This window comes from Sphaeramia orbicularis, chromosome 12 (assembly GCF_902148855.1).
Source record: "Sphaeramia orbicularis chromosome 12, fSphaOr1.1, whole genome shotgun sequence".
Taxonomy (NCBI): domain Eukaryota; kingdom Metazoa; phylum Chordata; class Actinopteri; order Kurtiformes; family Apogonidae; genus Sphaeramia; species Sphaeramia orbicularis.
The window spans coordinates 16,842,492-16,863,224 of NC_043968.1; the positions used below are offsets into that span (position 1 = coordinate 16,842,492).

Here is a 20,733-nt window from a genome sequence, read left to right on the forward strand (position 1 = left end):
CCCCCCCCCCCCCTTCTCCTCCTCCTCCTCCTCTTCTCCCTTCGCTCCATCCCTCCTCACACTCCACACTGTGCCCTTGTCACTCACTCTTCCTCTTCTCTTCTTGTCTTTCCTCCTCTCTTTTCCATTCTCAGAGCGACTGGAGCCAGAGGCCTCGGTGACGGTTTCCATGGGTATTGACTTCAGCGACTCGACGCAAGCAGCCAACTTCCAGTTGTGGTAAGACAACCTGACATCCACTCATATCTAGTCAGCCTCTTCTTTTCCCCCTCTGGTTATACATCTTCCTCCACTGCGTTTTTCTACTGGGATTTTCTTATTTAGTCTCTATTTTCATCATGATTTTTTTTGTTCAGTTCACTTACGTCTTCTCCTTCTACCTGTTTCTCTTTCACCTATTGTTTGTTTTTTTGTTTTTTTAAATTCTTTTCATCCTATTCTTCCTGTGCTCGTAGTCCCAGATGAGACATCAGCCACAATTGATCCCACTTCACTGGGATAACAATTATTCCTCCAGTAATCAGCCCCTGCACAAATCAACTTGCTGAATGCCATTGGCAGCACTGCTCAGACAATCAATAACTTTATCAGAAAATCTGTTTTGGAAGGAGGAATTGGTCCATTTCAAAACGCCATGTATCAAGCATGGTTTGCATGACAATCACTGGAGAAACTTATAATACAGAAAATCACCAGTGAACGTCGTCTTCTATTCTTTTACACTAGGGAAAAGGAAAAGGCAGGACAGATTTGGCCTTGAAATCCTTACATTATCGTTTTCCATCCTCAGCACCAAGACTGACCAGTTCAGTGTGTCCATCCAGCCTGCTGTAGGAGAGCTATTAATGCCCAGTAGCATGACAGAGGAGGAGTTCTGCAAGGACCAAGGTAAGCCAACTGGACAATCGGCATCCGTTTACATCTGGCACGTTTACATCTTGAATCTTACAGGGAAGTGACAACTTCACTTTCCAAAGAATGTGAACATCTCATGTAAACATAAGTGTAATTCTTACCACCTCCGTGTTCTAATGTCAGATGTAAGAGAGGTACAGGTGAATAGTCCAAGTATCTCTACATAGCAATGTACATCAGGCTATACTACCTTAGTCACGCCCACTTTCATGTGTCTCATCTACTAATAAAAATGTCATATGCCTTTAAATTAAGACAACTACAACTTCTATTTCACTGTGACTGCAAGCACCAAATAATTCTTAACTTTTTAGCACAAATGAACAGCTGTTTCTTCTAAAATGTTTCTGTAACATAAATGCAGCAAATAAGGAGCAGCTGCATTATTTGTTAAAGGTTTACTACTGACTAAATGAAGCCTGTTTATTTTATAGAATCAAATCAGTGATGGTGGAAGAACTACTTTGCTTTTGTTGTCTGTAAATACATTTTGCAAGAGATTAGTTATTTGTTTGGAGGCAATCTTTTAAATAAATACTTTAGTGTTGTAATTAAAGATAATAAAATTGTATTAAAGCTTAAACATTCACATCATAGCTAGGTAAATGTAGAGTGACAATGGAGTTAGCAATGAAATATATGCTGTATTTTAATGATATTTTGTCTATATTTGCAAATAAAACACAATCCCTGCCACCTGCATGTAATAAACCTCTCCTCGGCTTTGTCACTGCAGCATTTAAAAGCTCTTATGAAACACTTAATGGCATTTTCCTACACACACACACACACACCTGTAAAGCTACAGACTGCAGCAGCTATAGAGAGCTAAGAGCGTCCTCATATCCAAGCCATCAGCGGGGTCTTAAGTGCCCACTGAATGCTGCCGCTGCCTTAATTGATTGTCATTCACTGTTTTTTGAGCTCTGCTGAATACACCTCACACTCAGGATTGAACAGAGTCGAACAACTTGCTTTGCTGGACTCTTTTCTCTCTGGCAAATTGCTGCTTTATACCAATTGAGTGAAGTTAATTAATTCTTGCAGCTAACAGGCTTTCATTTTATTTGCCTTTAAGACCTCTTTTATTTCTGTCTAACTCGTGTGCATATTTATCTCCATTCTTTCTTTCAAATCCTCGGTCATTACTAAGTGAACATGAACTGGCCCATTGCCTTCAGTCTTTTTTTTTCCAATTCTATTTGCATTATTGAAGGAGGCACCATTTATTGTTCAGCTCCTTCCTCTTACGAATCATTAATGTCTATTTTGCTCTGCTGTTTTATCACAGTCTCATATTAGTTGATGTGGATTGCATGTCAGTACAATGTAAAGTGTATTTGAACTATTTAACTATAATTCCCTGCAAGGTAATGAGCAATGACTCACTGGCCATAGGATTATATGGTAAGTAAACATTTATAGAATATGGTAGGTCTATTTAAGGTGTTAACTTGGCAAATTAGCTGAATTAAGTAACATAATTTCACCTCCTGTGCAGTTTCTGTCTTTAACATCACAAATACTGTGCAGGTAAGCTCCTGGGCATGAATGAGACCTCTGCAACCATCACCATGGCAACAGCAAACACCTCCAGCCTGGCCATCAACAAGCAGCTTCTGTCTGTGGCCAACGTGGGAGTGGTTTCATCCAGTCAAAACAATATCCACAGGTAAAATGTTGCACTTGAATGCGATCGATCGCATCATGACTATAAACTAAACTGTACTTAATTGGTCTGTACCATTTTTGTCCTATTCTGAATAGTGTGAAATGTTAAAGTCTTCATCCTATACACTTCTAACAGACATGTGAAGATGCACACAAATGAGGGAATGAGTGATTATTTTTGTTTGTTGAAATGACTGATTTTTAATTTGTTTCAGTTCTCCACATCTTGTGATTTTTAACCATTTACTGTGTCTTTGCTTCTTGATCTGAAACACTGTGTTATGAATGATACAGATAAAACTTTCCAGTCAACATGGAAGAAACCAAAAATACTTTGGAAGCGGTCAAGTATTTGTTTGTTTGTCTTCTGTCCCAACATACACTCTGCTGTAAGCTGCATTTTCTCGCCTTTTTGATGAGAAAAGGAACAACTCAGTTATTTTCTAATCAGCTCCTCTTCAGACTGATGGACTCTTTACTCGAGTGTAGCCGTTGAATCGTCATATAATAGTTATTCGGAGATGTAGATCATTTTTATATTACCTAAATCAGAAGACAAATAAAGCTTTCTTTCCTCAGGGAGACAATTAAATGTACCTTCTTCTGTGACTAATGGTATTTGTATTGTAATTCTACACACAAAGATCTTTGACTTAAGGCTAAATCTGCTTCACATAGTAAAACTTTTCATTGTGGTTGTATTTAATGAGACAATAAGGTGGGAAATTAGCCTGCTTCTCATCATGCTTATAAATGCCTCCTGGTTCTTTGACTTGCATTTTTTAACCCACCCACGAGAAATGTAAGGGAAAGAAGCGAGGAGAGTGGAAATGAGAATGTATTAAAGAAATGAGATGCCTTCAGTCAGCTTTAAGTGTTTACAATAAAGGGGCTTGTCGTTGCAGTAACAGCCTTCGTCAAAGGATAGTCTAGTATCATTTTAATGTTTCTGTTGTGTAGGGCTTGTTGCATAGTCTGACCTACATATGTTAAAATCATCTTCATGCTTAATTTGTTAGTTTTTACCACCCGGCCAACGTCTGGCCGAATGGGTATTGTAATCGTTTTGTCGTCTGTTTGTCTGTCTGTCCATTCGTCCATTCAAGAGATATCTGTACTAAATTTATACTGTGGATGCATCTTTGCACGGAGCAGAAGCCTACTGAAAATAGATCACCCTGACCTACTTTTCCAAGGTCAAATGGAGTCGTGACCCCTTTGTTGGGGTGATATGTTTACTTGAAACAGCCTTGTGCAGTTATAATATCTGAGTACTTTCAGAAATGAATATGTATTTAATAAGTTTTACACAAAGACAATCTAATCTAAATTATAGGGCAGTAACTTTCAAAAGAATCTTACACTGTATTTGGCTGAGGGGTATTAAAACTGCAAAGCACGTTATTTTGTTTTCGTTTACCTACCCACAAAACAGTAGCAAGTGGAGTGTTGACATTTCTTTAAACGAGTGTCTTTGCTCTTAATCGCAATAGTTATTACTGTACATCATATAGAATATATTTAGACTCTTCATTCATATGGCATGTAGACGTTCCGCACTTTTTGTCTACCAGGATTAGATTATATCAATGCCGTTTTCAATATTCAATCAGACTTGAGGTCTAAGAATTAAACATGTTTAAAATAGAAAGAAAATAATCATCAAGAAACTAAAGATTGATTATTTCATCATTATAAGAATAACTCCTTTTCAACTTTATAAAATTAATTCATGCTTGTCTGTGATTAGGTTGGCATGAAATGAAAGTGTGTGATTATTGTAAGCAATTTGCAATTACGATTTAACTTTGTTTGCTTTGTTGTCAAGGAATTTGCACAGATTACAGACCATTTAGAATATGCAGAGACTTAGAAACATAAAAATTGGCGCTACTTTGATTTTGCATTGGATTTGACACACATTGGAGTTTTATATTTCAGCTTCTTGCGATCATATAATTGCAAAGGCAGGCATTGTGACTGTGATTGCAATGTAATCGTGCAGTTCAACATACATGTGATGTTAGCTTTAGGTTTAAGGCCTCTGTAGCAATGTTCCAAAGGAGAGACATTATCATTTCATATAGGCTAATCATCTGAAGATATTCTGTTAAACTAAAGTAAAGCTATCTATTGTTTTTAGAAACGTAAGTGTTAGGTGAACAGAGTGCACATCCTGTGAGTAAATACACTTCAAACATACAGTACTGTACATTAAGACTTAGGTCACCATTAGCTTTGTTGTTTTTGCGTGGTTGAAACGACCATATATATTTATTTCTTATTCTCTTTTTTTAAGATGCAATAAAGAAATACAGGAAATATTGTGCACAGCCTTGAAAGACTCAGCAAAAATTAATTAAATAGGCTCTAAATATAAAACATCAAAAAATTAATGCAATAAATAGAATATTGTCTGAACAAAAGGCTTAAAGACATGTTAAGTGCAAAGGGAGGTCACACTAAAGACTCCCACTTCGGTTTATAGAGGAAGTTTTCTACCTGAAACTTCACATACAGTGACAAAAAAAATTATTAGTCCATCAAAAGTCATCAAAAACAGTGGTTATGCAATCAAATACTAACTCCCGTGTCTATCATGTGACTAAAACAGACAGAAAAGAAAACATGGAATGCATAAAAGCACTGTTTTTGGCAGTACAATGCCATAGATATTGATGTAAGAACTGAAGTGATTTTGATTATCAAGAAAACCATAGAAAATGGCTAGATATCAGCTCTTAAATTAAACTTTCATGAGCTATTTTTGTTGTTATCGTTATATTTGTCCAAACATATGTACTTTTAGTTGCACCAGGCATTCAAATTAACAAGAAACTGAAGTAAACAAACGTGATCTAATAATTTTTTCCACAACTGTATATCCATATTCTATTAGTACAGAGATTGACAAATGCATATGTGTGGTCATTAGAACTTTACTAAACCAACAAACCAATGTGAACCCCAGGACTTTTGCACAGTAATTTGTATGTGTTCAGGCAGGAACATATTATCACAGATAGATTTTTCGTATCATAAAGTAAACTTAAAAGCAGCATACATGTGACTTCGCAAATCACATTGAAATTTCCAAGTGGAGGATGTTTTTTTTTTTTTTTTTTTTTTGACAGAGAACGATGAGGCAGATTTACATGCTTATTTTAATTATGTTTTAGGTAGAGTTTAGGTGTATAGTGTGTGCATGCGTATCAGATAGTGAACAGTGCATCCATGTCCCCGGCAGCCTCACACAGACATGCCAGGGGAATGCCCTGAGAAGCCTGGCTGTGTAATTGGTGTACACAGAGTGTGCTAATGAGCTTCCTCTTCTGTCACGCACACCCGAACACCTGATAGATAATTACACCTCCCTCTCTCCCTCTGTTTCCTGCTCAGTCTCTCTTTCACTTCATTTCTGCTCCCCCATCTGTCTCTCCTTCCACACCGCTGTCTCTCTTTCACTTCCTCTTTGTCTTTCACTCCATCCCCCTTGCGCCATGCTCTGTCCTCTTCCTGCTTGCGTCTCGCTCCGTCTTTTATCGGCTTTTACTGTGTAGACGTCTTTCCGTGCCTCATCTTTTTTTGTAATTTGTTGGCAGATCTACGCCAAAATAGGATTTTTGTAAAGTGAATAAAAGAAGAATACAGGAGGTTGGATAAATAAATGACGGCGAGGAAGTCTGAGAGAGAGAAAAAAAAAAAAAAATGAGAAGCCACTAGCACAAGGGCACAGAGAGCCGAAAGAGTGAGTGGAAATCAATGTTAGCCAGTGGGAGAGGCCTGCATCCAATAAACCCATACCTCATTCAGAATAACCAATAGTTCAAATGACTCCGCGCTATCAATCTCTCTGCTGCTTCTGTGACGGCTAAAGACAAAGTCAGGCCTCCAATGCTGCCCTGTGCTCTTATAATGAAGACACTCCCTTCCATGTTGTCCACTTGTTTACCAATGACGTCCCACTTTGTCCTTAACCTCCATTTATGTGACCAGAATATAGGACTTCCTCACTGGAAATATCCTCATCTCTTCAAACTTAGAAGCAGCGAGTTTGACAGCCCTGTCACTGAAGGAATGGCCACAAAAAGGCCTCAGTGGAAGGCTTTGCAAACAGCTGTAACCATTTATTGATCACTGAATTAGCTAATAGAATACAAATTATTCACCAGCTTGTCCGATAATTAATACGTTGTCAATTTTCTGAAAAAATTCTAGGATATGAGGCAATATTTTGTCATATCTAAGAAAAAACATAAGCTCTTTGCCTTTTGGATTGGCGTCTGTATAAACCATGCTTTAAATGAACATGAGATGGAGTTGTGAAACTTAAATGTAATTGATTATCCGTCATTATTAATAGCAGATTAATTATTGTTAGTAATCATAAGTTTAAACCGTATTTTTGTGTCATTTGCAAAAAGAATTCCTGAATTTATTCTGGTATTAACCTGAGGGCATCTGTTTATGTTTCTAATTTGGCTGTACTCAAAATAAATATTTGGAAGAATTATTTAGTTTGGATGGTTCTTCTAACTTCTATCACAAAGTGCTGCTTAATTTAGATAATTAAAGGTAATTGAGATCCAGTCTGCTATTTGTCTTTTCTTTTATATTTATATACACTAGCTATTTGTTTTATTAATATGTGTATTTTTTACCACTGGAGCACCACTTCTACTTTCCTTGTTTGTGCTGCTACTTTGGCAGTAACTGCTTTCTGTTTCTATTTCTTTTAGAATTTCTACAGACCAGTCAGCTGTTACTCACTTATAATTTTAGTTAATACAAAGCACACGTGTCGTAATTATCCCAGACATGTTTTTTGTAAGGTAATGTTGGGAATACTTTGAATAACACAAAGCTGAGAGATCGATCCAATCGGATACACCTACTGAGAGCTTATTGTATAGGTCACTCAACATTAAATGTGATGGGTGGGGTGACCTCCATCCAGGACTCGTGTTTTTCTCCTGTGATATTCCCAGAAAGGCCTCTCTAATCCTGGTAAAGAATCTGCCCTCAGAGCAGACAGAGTTCAGGTTAATGGAGAAATAATGAATGAGATTTCAGTATGAAGCTCATCCATAATGCAGTTCATGACACGTATTACATGTGCTTTAAGCTGACTTCAGGAGCCACCACTGGACTTCCTGCAGGCTCTGTTAAACAAAGCAGCAGCCTGCCTCTCCCTCTGAGTCCCTGCATTCCCCCTGTTTATCAGCAGGGTGCAGCACTGCTTTTCCCAAACAGGCCGTTGAGGCCGAGTGGAGGGGGATGCCACTGAAACACAGAAATTGATTGCTGGAAAGGAGGATGGCAATAAATCAAGCAGGAAAGCAAATGTAGAAAACGCTGTTCTTGTTTATGTCTAAACAGGCGGAATAGAATAAATGTGCTCTATTTTTCAGTCCGTTTGAAAGCAAATTTGATCGAATTTTGCATGTATTGCCAATCCTTCTGGTTAGAGCCTAATTTTCTAAAAAACTAAACCGCTTGATTTATAAGCTATGCTTTCTCTTTACTTTACACTTGCGTGTAATTAAATTATGTTTGTCTAAACACTGTGTCCCTCTTTTCAGTGATGCTGAATTCCTGCTCATTGATGGTTAATAGACTATCATTTATAACCTGACTAATTAAATGTCTATTTTTTTGGGATATAGACTGTTTTAGTAGAACTGTTTCTTCAGGTGTTTGTTCAGTTGTACCACCTGACTGTTTTAATCGGAGTTATTAACATACAACAAGGCTCTGTCACGCATTCTCATTTACTTTATTCTGTTTGCACATTTTCTTTGAAGCCTAGTTGTCTCTTCTTTTCATCTTGACTGTTTCTTCTTCCTCGGCCCATGTTGTCTGTTTGTCCTACCTTTCATGTCCGTCCACCCTCTGCTGCCCTTCGAACGCAGTGCTGCAGTGTGTCCGTATGGCCGAGCTCTGGAGATGCGTGGAGGGTTCCTGGTTCTAATTGGGGCTAATAGCTCTGGCCATCTGCCTGGTCTGAGTCTGTTCGCCTGCGTCTGGCTCTGGTCTGGCCTCACTGACCACTCAGTTGAAGGACAATCCTCTACTTGTCCACCTGGCCAAAACCCAGGAATGGAACAATAGCATCCAGCTGCAGCCACAAGCACATTTGGCCTCAGCTTTTTGAGTTTAAAACTGATCTGATTTGGGTGAAGACACGATAGGGTTTGGTCAATTTCTTGTCCCGAACAGCCCATATCAAACTAAAACCTGACCAAATATTTATGTACGATGCAGGGGGGTTGTGTGGCCCCGCTGTAGGCTAAGTCCTGCGTTCTTGGTTGTTGAGCTGAATCCTTGGCTGCGTGAGGGTGAATGTAAAGGTGAAGCCCACTTTGTGTTTGCAGTGGCAGGGTGGAGGGGAGGCAGATGGCACACACAGGCTCTCTGCACTGAGGAGAATCACAGATAATTGGAGAGTGATGCTTAGCTGCAGCCCTGCCGATCGATGCCAATCCGCCTGCTCTAAGTCCAGGGGTTATGCTTTGCTTTTCTTTCCATACACTGCAATTAATCCAGTGTTTAGCCCAGTATGTGAAGAGTGCAGGAGAATACCAATGACCCGTTTAAGGCCTGCTTGTCCTTAATCTTTCCCTTCTAGTCCTTAAAAATGCACTGCTGTTATGTTAGATGTTCTAGAGGCAATGTAGATTCGGTCTGTGTACCTGAACATGCACACAAACACCAAGAGCAAAGTGAGAATATTCAAAGCAAGCACGCTCGGAAATCAAACACAATCAAAACACAGTCCTATTTCTTTGACTTGCACTTATTACCACACGTGAACAAAGGCCCACAGCAGCGTCTCCTGAGACAAAATGAAAGCAGCCTCAGGGTAGTGTTAACTGGTTGAGTAAATGATAGATTTATATCCTAAATCCATTAGCAAAGCCACAGGGAACACACAGACACCTCAGGCTGCTGACACAAGGGGTAAAAGAAAGACTGAAGACCTGGATTTATGGGTCAGCAGGTGTGCTTACATATGTATATGTTTCAATGTTACACAAGAATTGCGAAAGTAGTAAAAATAGTATTTAGATTATGCTTTTAAACGTGATGAAAGAAAACATCTTGAATTTTCACAATAAATGATCTAGATTAATATGCAGCCCTTGAATTATTTAGAGGAGAGGAGAGCAAAGAGTTTGGTGTTTCTGAGAGAAATTAATCCTCTTCTTGAATGGCTTGTGTTTCCTGCTGAAGTGGCTAATATTTTAATTAAGCCTAAAGAGGACTCTCTCTCTCCTCCCTGAGAGCTCCCTGATAAACTCCCTCTCCTCTGTTGATGGTAATTTAGCAGCTCCCCAGAGACACACCCAGACGCACTGCGTTTGTGAGCCAGCACTGCTTCATTGTGCATCATGCATGTCCTCTTAGGGCCCCCCTTCCACATCTTTAAACGTGTGTGTGCTAATTGGTAGATGTGCTCGTCACTCTCGCGGCATGGCCCGACCTGGCAGGGCTCTGTGACGGCGCTTGTCCACGGGGTGTCCTGCGGGGGGTTCTTCACAGGCTTTAGTCAGGCTTAAGTGGAGTTCTTTGTAGGCTGTTTGTCAGGCCTAAGCAGGCTGCCACAGGGGGTCTTTGTTGCGGGGATGTAGTGCTAAATGGAGGCAGATGGCTGGGAGTTAGCCACGTGAGGCTCAGAGATGCAGAGGGCCAGAGTGGGGGCCCAGCTCTGCTCTGCTGCCCTTAAAGAGGGTCACAGTGGGTCATAGCCCCTGTCTGCCTCTTGTTAGCGCTCTCAATGGGGACCATGTGCGCCCAGATTTGCCCGTAGTCTACAGGGACCGTATCCAAGGAAACAGTGGACTGAGAAGTCTCCCAATGTCCCAGAGGGAGCGGGTGGGATGGGGTGTCCCCCATAGGCTCCCACACACTCATAGACACCCACAGTCCATAAAAACAGACTGATTTCTGTTTGACTGGCAGGAAGGGCGTGTCTCCATCTAATAGCTCTTTAGTCAGCTGGGATAATGGACTATCTGTTGCTGTGCTGTCTATATTTTCTGTCACATCATTTTTGTTGTATTACTCACTAATTTAGGGTAATTGCAGTGTTTGTTGTTCGAGAAGATTCTAATGTGTGATTTATGGGATTAAGGAAGCAATGCAAGTTAAGTGTGTAGACTTCCTGAAGTGCTTTTACTGTGTAACACATTAACTGTTCATTATTGTTGTCATTTAAAATCAACTTGCTTTCTTTTTCACAGTAAATTTGTTAAATTATAATAGAAAAAGTACAATAATGAGAAAATAAAAATATTAATTTTTTCACTAAACTAACTAGATTAGACAGTTTCATTTCTTATAAATAAATTATAAAGTATCATAAAAGCACGAGAAACAATGCAAACATGGTGCAGATAATAGGTTTTATACCAGGCACAATTTAGTCTGTTCTCCTAAGATCAATATAAATTGTTTTTAGACAACCTGCAGGCACCAGCGTGCTAAAAACAATGATTGTTTGTTCATTTACATTAATGTGAATTATTTCTTTACTATGAATTAACATGTGCAACTTTCTCATGTTTTTAGTTTTGGTGAAATTTCAGGAATTTGCCTAATATTCACTTTTTTTTTAACTTATATTTTATTGTTTCATTTTTGAGATTTTACAACAAACATTTCGAACATAGTGTCAGTTGTCGTCCTCTATATTGTCCACTTTTTCCATCGATCTTCGCATAATATTCACTTTTATTGTTTGCTACTCTGCTGTATCAGAGTCTCCAGTGACATCTAAGAATGCGATTTTTAAGGTTAGTTGATCTTGGTTTTTTTTTTTTTTTTTTTTTTTTTTTATGTCGCTCACATTTGTTTTCAGACACCCTGTCCATATTTGTGCACTAAGAATCCATATGTGGTTCTCATTGAAAACTTTTTGGTCTTTTGGTGGTCCTTCGTTGTGGTCTTGACCCCAGTGCTGTGTCTCTCCTGCAGGTTTGCTGGGAGGACAGTCAGCAGTGGGGCCCTGGTCCTGGTGTCTCTGGAGCTGAGGGAGTCCTCCACCGCCCTGCTCACCATCAACACAGAGAAGAGCATCATGGCGTCCATGTTGCTCCGCGACCTCAAACAAGCCCTGGCCATGGCATAGATCTCCTCCTCTGAGCCTCCTTTTTTTTGTAAAGGTAAAGGCAGGCACCACTTAATGAAATAATTCTTTATTCCTGTGGTTTAGGACAATTCAGGCAACACAAGCACTTTTATATGAACCCTGATCTAGACCTTGATCCACATGAAGGCTGGGGGAGCTCCACAGAGAGTGAACTGGAAACCACAGAAGAGAGTACTCATGCAGTGTTTTTATTTTTATGGTCTATGGCTTTGCATAGTATTGTCCTGAACCACAGGAATAGCTTAGTGACAGGTTTCAGTAAAGTGATGCCCCCCCTTTAAAACACACAGTAGTTCAGTTCAGAATGTGAAAAGTAAATTATGGACCTTTAGGAGTTAATCTCATTTCTTTCTCTTGAACATGTAGCACAAAAATGCTACTGTTTGTTGTACACAGCTGCAGTTATGCACAAATAACTACATATATTTTGGGAGAATGAGTGCGCAGCTGCCTTAAGCACAATACTGCAGGTTATTTTACCCCTGTTTTGTGTTAAAATCCAACTCCTCCTTTGAAGAACCTAAATCATTTCCAGTCCTCTGTTTCACTAGCTGTACGACCCTGCATTTGCATTGATGGACTGCCAAAAAAAAAAGCATCACAAAAGATTTCCCCACACCATTTAGACCCAGCGAGTCGGGGGAGCTTTGGGAGGTTTTGTAAACACAACAGTAGACTGTGTCGTGGAAGTAGCTTTACGCGTCGCTGGATTTCCCTTTTCTTACCACGGCCCCCAAACCCATGTTTATCAAAGTGCCTCCTACATGAAAATAATGTTGATTAGACCAAACCTATACAATAGACTCCAATCAAAAGTCTCTTCTCTTTACTTTTGCTGAAGAATAAAAAGTGAAGTTATTAAAACAAACCTTTTTTTTTTGTCTTGTTTCGTACTATCTAAGTTTTCCTCTGTTTCAGTGAAGTGATTTATTGTCATTTAGACAAACACAGCTCAAACAATCATCGACGCTGAGCTTTGGTAATTGACAGCTTGAAGCACAAACGCATGTTCTCAACACGAAATGAGTTTGATGAATATGTCACATGTCCGTCTCTCTCCTCTCACATACTAGATCCGCCTTTTACTGCTTTTTAAAACCTCACCACACGCAATAAAACATAAACATCTAATACTGGCAGCAGGATTGTTTTTAAAAGTCGTAATTTGTTTTATTCTCTATATGGACCGTGTGCGGGAAGAGTAATGAGACGGCTTCAGCTCTCCCGTTGAGTAAAGATGCTTTTAGAGGAACTAAAGTGCACCCGCCGCCTCGTGAAGACAGTTCTGCTGTGTAGCTCATTGTTGAGTAAAGTTGTGCAGATGTACGTGATGTGTTTTAGCATTGAGTAGGCCGGTGGCGTAGTGTGCTTTGCGTCTGGCTGTCTTTTCCGGCTCATAAATAGCATCTCTCTGAGGGCTGTGGTGAACACCTGTTAGCTCATCTGTCACAGGAGCTCCACTCGCATCCATCACCTCTCCCTCTGTACTCATTCCCTCAGCCAGCTGTTCCCATTACACACACACACGGGCTGTGTCAGGCCTGCCAGATACAGACACATACACACAACTCGCTTTTCCCAACATCATACAAATCCACAGCCACGCAGAGGATTTCATGACGCGTTTGCACATTTTGCAAGTTATTTACCAAACGGGCAAACACACAGCCGGTAGGACTTTGAAGCTTACACACACACACACGCACACTCTCGCAATTTTTCATCATCACACATACAGATTGTTCACCAGCACAATAAATTAAAGCTTATTCATTTTTTTTTCCATTACGGGGGGAAATTATGTGCTGACTGTACCAGGCAGACAGTCTCTATCCAATAAGAAAGCGTCACTAAATTAAAGGTAAAACGCCCAAACACAAGTGTTTCAACCCACAACTGTAAAAAGTGTTAAAACTCCACTCTGAAAATAAAAGTAAATGATAGTGATGAGAACAATTAACTATTCACAGCAGCTTCTTTACTTAGGCCAGAGGGGAGATGCGGCGTCTTCTACCACTCACATTCCACCCACGCTGAATATGAAAACAATGTACAGTGTCCCACATTCTTATGGTTTTAATTAATTATGAGCTAAACAGAAGAAAAGAGCAGCAAGTGGTGGACGGGTTTGAATAAATAATGAAACGTGGTTTTTTTTGTTTTGTTTTTTTTTTTTTGTTTGGTGGATAAAGAGTTGATTACTATACACTTAATGATCTCTTACGAAAACAATAATTTGTCTTTCTCTTGTTAATTCAATATTTGCATTTCTAGTTGCAGATGATAATGATAATAATAATAATAATAATAATAATAATAATAATAATAATAGTAATAGTGATACATTTTATTTATAACACTTTTCATTCAGTGAATCTCAGAGTGCTACAATAAGAAAAGGACATATCCCCCCAGAAAAACATAAGCATCAACTGATAGTGGTGAATTTAGAAATATAATGACAAATAGGTGTATATTATTAATGTTACACTTTACATGTAGCAGCTGTAGTTTGGATCAATGCAGATGTCAGTCATCGCTGTGAATCACCCGGCTGCTATTTTCCTCTTTGTTGCTGCAAACAAAATCACCCTGGAAACATGACTGCCACCTTCTCCACCAAGGATTAAACTCTAATATTTCTCCTTTTTTCTCTGTTTGGGTCTCAACCAGGCCCTGAGCAAAATATCTATTACTTAAACCCTGAAATCCAGCTCTGTATTCACCATCTACCTGCTGCTGTTGTCAGTGTTCTACACGTATTATATGCTGTGTTTTAAAGCCACTTTTTTCTGAAAACTGTTACCTACTACGCCTCGAAATGAGCAGAGAGGTGGATATGGAATGATAACAGCAACACAAAGATGCAAAAGATTCAGCGGATACAATAGAGTCTGGTGATAATTTCTTCAGCTCTATCTGGCATTATTTTACACGTGATCATCTGATTCATCTGTAATGTAAAAATATTAGATGTAGCAGCTGTGATGAACTCGGACTGTAATCTGTGGAACCTCAAACAAGTGTTTTGCTTTTAAATTCTTTGTATAGAACAGAAATTATTTGGAATAATTTAAGACAGTGTTTTTCAACTTTGGGGTCACCTGGAATTCAAATGGGGTCACCTGAAATTTCTAGTAATTGATTAAAAAAAAAAAAAAATCGCTAATAAAAAATATTTTTAATGATTCAGTATATATTTCCTTATACTTAAAACACCACACACTTTTCCTAATAAAAATCAAGTTCAAATAAATTACAGGATATAATATTTGAGAGGACATATCTTGAGTCACCTGATCATGTGACCATTTGCGTTACTACGCTTCAACCTGCCTGGACAACGTCGCAGTCAGAAAACCGGACCGAACAGAAAATGGAAAGATTTCTTCGCCTACCTGGCCCCACTAAGACATCTGCAAGAGAAACCGAGAAGCAGACACCAAAAAGGTGCATTATATACATTATATAGCCTAAATGTCATCTAAAATTAACATTTATTTGCAGCATAGTATAGGAAACTATTACATGATCAAAAACAAATTAATTTTACCAAAAAAATGTCTCTGTTTAGAATGTCTGAGGTTGCCAGAAATTGGTGATGTTAAGATGGGGTCACGAGCCAAAAAAGGTCGGGAACCACAGATTTAAGAGGAATATTTTAGGAGACCAGGATTGGGTCTAGGATTTTATAAAATGATGAAAATTAGTTAAAAGATGTCTATTAAATGGTCACTAAAAAAGGCTGCTGTATGGTAAATGGATTTGCAGTTATATGGAGCCTTTTACATTAAAGGTACTCAAAAGCACTTCACATTGTGTCACAGTCAAAAATGTACACACACATTCACTGGGAGAAACTCAGCTTTCAGTGTCTTGTTGAAGACCGGGAATCGTACCACCAACCCTCTGGGTTTTGAAAGATTCTTTACCTATTGAACCACATCTGCTCTGTAAACATATTACACAGTTATAAAGTGCAAAGCCTGATTAAAAATATTATTGGTTTAATTATTTTCTCTTAGGTACCTACTGTGGATGTTGCAGGGGGACGGTATGTCTCTACAAACCCCTAATGCATATAATACAGGGTGCAGATGCTTAAAAAATCTGACATTTGATTGTCTTAAATTAAGGCCTTAATTATCCTTAAAACTGATGATTAACCCATAAAGACCCAGTGCTACTTATCTGGCAGTTCCAAAATAGTTTTATTTCTATATCTGCCTTTTCTTAAGTGATTTATCACCATTTATTATAATATTATTCTCTGCATTTTGCCCCTTTTTTCAGTGTACATCAGGTATTTTCCTATATTTAATTTACTGAACATGTAGATGTTCATAAAAGCTCAGAATAATAAGTCAAGGTTAATATATCAGAAACAGAGAAAACTGAAGAAAAGTTAATTTTTCAGCAAAGATATCATTAACTGAACATAAACCCAGTGTGTTCATCCACTGTCATTGATCCAACTCCATGGGTTTTACTGGTGAATCAATGTTGTAGAAGATGACGGTGTTTCCATGTTCACTACAGATGGGTCATATCTGATGACAAACTGTATTTTACACCAATTATTTACATGTATTGATAGAATTAATGGATAAACAAGTGTTAAACAGTTTAGGTCAGTAGATGCTTTTGGTCACCAGTGGCTGTTTGGGTCTTTATGGGTTAATTTTTAAATTTGACATTGAAAAGATTTTGCTATATTTGCTTTGGAAACCTTTGTAAAGAATGTGTTTTTGGTCTGTGATTAGAGTTGATCATTTTATCATATGCAGAGATGGGAATGAGTGGATCCACCAACAGTTATTTATGGGTGGAGGATTTCAGGTATGAGCTTCAGCAGCTTGAACATGAGCAGGAGAAACATTAGTCATGGAGAAATGGAAATGCTACTTTAGTTGGAGTGAAACAAAGTTAAGACCATAGACGATAATGAGGCCTCTCATACTGTTATTTTAATGAATGTAATCCAAATATCTTGAAAAGTAAGTTTGACTTCCTCAAACCTGTAGATACCATTATAACAGTAGCATTTCTGAACAAAAATTATGTTTCATGACAATATTTTTTTCAGTGAACATCCTGGGTATGGCAGGCATAAGCAACACATTTATAATGTATAATATTATCATTCCTGTTCCCACTTACCCACATGAGTACCCGCATCCTCCAGTGTGGGTACACAGGACCTAAAACTGAACCACAGTAACAGTAGTATTTTTAACCTCTCATTGCACTTTTCAGCTGTCTGTAATACGTTCACATATACATTAAATACTTGATTAACTGGGTGGTATCCAGAAATAAGTCCTCAAACATGTGATTCACCCATAAAGACCCAGTGCTACTTTTCTGATTTTTTTTTTCTCTATATTTAACATTTCTTAAGTAATTTATCACCATTTGTTATAAAATAATCCTCCATATTTGGCATTTTTCTAGTAAAAATTTGGTATTTTCCTATATTTATATGTAAAAGGTGACTTTTTCAGTAAAATCTATCATTAACCAAACATAAAACAAGCATCTCCATCCACTGTCATTGATCCAACTCCATGGGTTTTACTGGTGAGTCAATGTTGTAGAAGATGACGGTGTTTCCATGGTAACTACGGAGCCTCTGAATGTCCAAATGGGTTATGTCTGATGACCATGAATAGACAAACTGTATTTTACACCGATTATTTACATGTATTGATAGGATTATTGGATCAACAGTTATTATACAGTTTAGATTAGTAGATGGTTTTGGTCGGTGGTGGATGTTTGGGTCTTTATGGGTTAAAAAATGACTCACAATATATTTATTAATATTTAAACCAAACCTAACTCCTATCCCAGCCTTAAGCAAACTGATTATATTGGCGAAACCTTAAAACTTCATTGAGATCTCCAGTGTCTGGTGTTCCAAGTCCTTCATTTTACATGTTGATATGAAATAATGATGGTATTTTTTTTCTTGGCAGCTTTTCTCTGGGTTTGTTACAATTTGGCTGAATGTGTAAATCTTAACTTTGACAAAGTATAAAGTAAGAATGTCTGTGAAGGTTAGGGAAGTTTTTCTCCCCTCGTCGGGTCCCCATACATATAGGAACACAAGGGGGGCTGTGTAAGTATGTGTGTGTGATCCATCTCCCAGTGTTGGCACCTGCTATAATGGGCTCTGGGGAGGGAATGAGAGAGCTGGGGGCGGGGGGGGTGGGTGCGCCTCTCTTCCCCTTCACCTCTCCCTCCACGTTGCTGTGCAGTGACAGCTTGATTTCATTCCCTCTCTCTGGGCTGCAGCGCAGTGACATGATGGGCCTGTTCAGTTGGTCTTATCACGGTCTGTGTTTGAAGAGAGTCGAGAGCGAATGAAGGTAACGTGGGGAGGAGGGGTCAGAGGATCCCAGCTGAGGAAACGCCTGTCTGACCTTACCACACAGAGCAACTTCTCATTAGCCGCTGTGTCTCTGATCAGCGCTGCTTTTATCCGACTGGAAGCCACAGACGTGCAGCCACATACAGTCAGTTCACCGTTTATTAGTGAGGAGTTAAGGCTCTGTCAAATATTAATATTCATTTACATTTGATGTCACACGCTTGGTTATATCTTGGCTGCTTTTTGTGTTTAACCACAGCGAGGTTCTTACGGTGTATGAACAAATAAAAGACCACTTTGCTCTTGATAGATGGGTCATTATTCACCCTGCTCCTCCTTTCTGTCATCAGATGAAAATAATCAACAACAAACCTAAGATGAACAACTACGTGCATCTTTTTCTGTTTAAAGACCCTGCCTGTAATATTTAGAAGGATTTATTTATTTGCAGAAATGGAATATAACCCTTATGGTTATGTTTCCATTAGGATGTATTCACCTGAAAATAAGAATTGTCTTCATTAGACCGATTAATAATTGATTTGACTGATTAATCAGCACCAACAAGACATTTTACCCACAACTTATAGTGGCTGATAATATAAGATTATAAGACTTGTCAACTGGAATTGCTGACTTTGAGGGAAATGAATAAAAATCCCATCTAGATTCATTTCAGTATGTATTATTGTGATGCAGGTGTTTGTTTCAACACTTTAGTTTCTAATAAAGTCAAAAATAGTAGATTTACAACAGTGTAATTTGTTTTTTCAGGAGGTGGTATCTGTCAAATAATCGTGTAGTGGCTTTATTCTGTTAGAATTCTTATATCAGCCTTTATATTCCACTAGCAGTTGATTTCTTTATTTTAGGAGGAGTGGTTTATTTTGACAGAGGCAGTGGGTACTGTTCAGGGAGTCTGCCATATTGTGTTGCCATATTTGTACAGTTTCTGAACGGATTTCATCTTCTTTTTTTCATTTTATGAGTGGAATCCAGCATTGACATATACTACCATAAGCCTACTACGGTTAAATGTGGGTCAGAGTTGATATGAACAAGTGGTGCCAGGCACAACAAACCCCGCCCCTCGCACATATTTTGCCCATTATATGTAAAAGGCAAGTTTTTTTTAAAGAATTTGAACTTTGACCTACCTTTCCCAAAATGTAATGACATCTTCTCTGGGTTACTGGCAATCTATAAACCCAATTTGGTAAGAATTGAACCAATAGTTTTGTTGCTAAAGTGTTAACAAACAAAGAAACAAACCAGTGGTGCCAGGCACAACAAACTCCGCCCCTCACACGTATTGTAGCTTATTTTGGCATCGATCCAGCTGATGTCAGCATATCTATTTCCTCTATATATGTGCCAAGTTTGAAGTAAATTGAAACAAAATTGATGTTTTTATAGATGTTTGAAATTTCGCCCATTGTAAGTAAATGGGAGAAGAAAAAAGATTTGAAAAATTCATAAAAGATTGTAACTTTGACCTACTGTTCCCAAAATGTAAACACATCTATTCTGGGTCACTGGCAATCAATAAAGCCAGCTTGGTATGAAATCAAAGAATAGTTTTGCTGCTATAGACATTTGAAATTTCCCCCATTTTAAGTAAATAGGAAAAGAAAATTATTTTTAAAATTCATAAAACATGGAAACTTTGACTTACTGTACCCAAAATGTAATCAGATCTATTCTGGGTCACTGGCAAACTATAAACCAAATCTGGTATGAATTCAACCAATATTTCTGCTGCTAGACTGTTAACAAACAAACAAACCAAACCAAAAATAATACCCCATACCTCCTCTTCGGGGGGCGGGGCAACAAAAACACCCAGAATGGTCAAAACAAAAACGGGCTTTGACAGACTTCTACCACTAGATGTCACTGAACATTACACACAGAACCTTTATACTGTCTCATTGTAATACATTTATGTTCCTACTCAACTTCACAAACTGCTGCACAGTTATACCTTGACTTACTCTCGTAATGTCTTTGGATGCAGTTTGGTTTGTTAGATGGTGGAAAAGTGTACAATCAGTCTTTATTTTTGAGTCTCTTAAAATACCTTCCAGAACCATCTCTACTGTTATTCATACGTGTCTCTTATTCATAGATTTATTCACTCATCTTTCTTAACATTTAATGTTTTCTCTCTGTTTTATATTCACTCTGTATGTCTTAGAGTGTTAATTGATCTTATTTTCTTCATAGGGAAGTAAATCAGCCAATGAAATGTCAGAAAATTGAGGGTGGAGTCTTGAGGAGCTACTTGGCTTTGAACACCAAATATTCAGTTAAATCTCAAAATGTGATGTTAAAGGGGTCATATTTTGCTAAACCACTTTTATTAGTGTTTGGTTCATTTATTTGTGTATTTGGACCCTAATAGTTTAAAAGTTTGAATTTGAACCCTCCAGGTGCTGCAAAGCTATCTTTATATTCATTTTGGCTAAAAATCTAGTGGATTTCTACAACCTGTTTCAGTCCTTTCTTAATTAGTTACGTTTTATAACTAGTTACGTCATGACATTTGCACATACAGTATAAGGTCAAGACTTCCAATGAACATTTCTCCAAGTGCGATATAATTGTTTGTCAGCAGCAGCAG

General features: G+C 38.3%; 1 protein-coding gene across 2 annotated transcripts in view; it reads left to right on the top strand.

Moving 5' to 3' along the window:
• The window catches only part of ap3b1a (adaptor related protein complex 3 subunit beta 1a), a 51,551-nt gene extending 38,946 nt beyond the window's left edge, over nucleotides 1-12,605 (top strand). For both annotated transcript variants that reach the window (XM_030149318.1, XM_030149317.1), the window contains exons 24-27: nucleotides 135-219; nucleotides 791-888; nucleotides 2,449-2,587; nucleotides 11,563-12,605. In XM_030149318.1, coding sequence (XP_030005178.1) covers nucleotides 135-219; nucleotides 791-888; nucleotides 2,449-2,587; nucleotides 11,563-11,716 — 476 coding nt within the window. In that variant the 3' untranslated portion in view covers nucleotides 11,717-12,605. The remainder of the gene's footprint in view (nucleotides 1-134; nucleotides 220-790; nucleotides 889-2,448; nucleotides 2,588-11,562) is intronic.
• The last annotated feature ends 8,128 nt before the right edge of the window (nucleotides 12,606-20,733 follow it).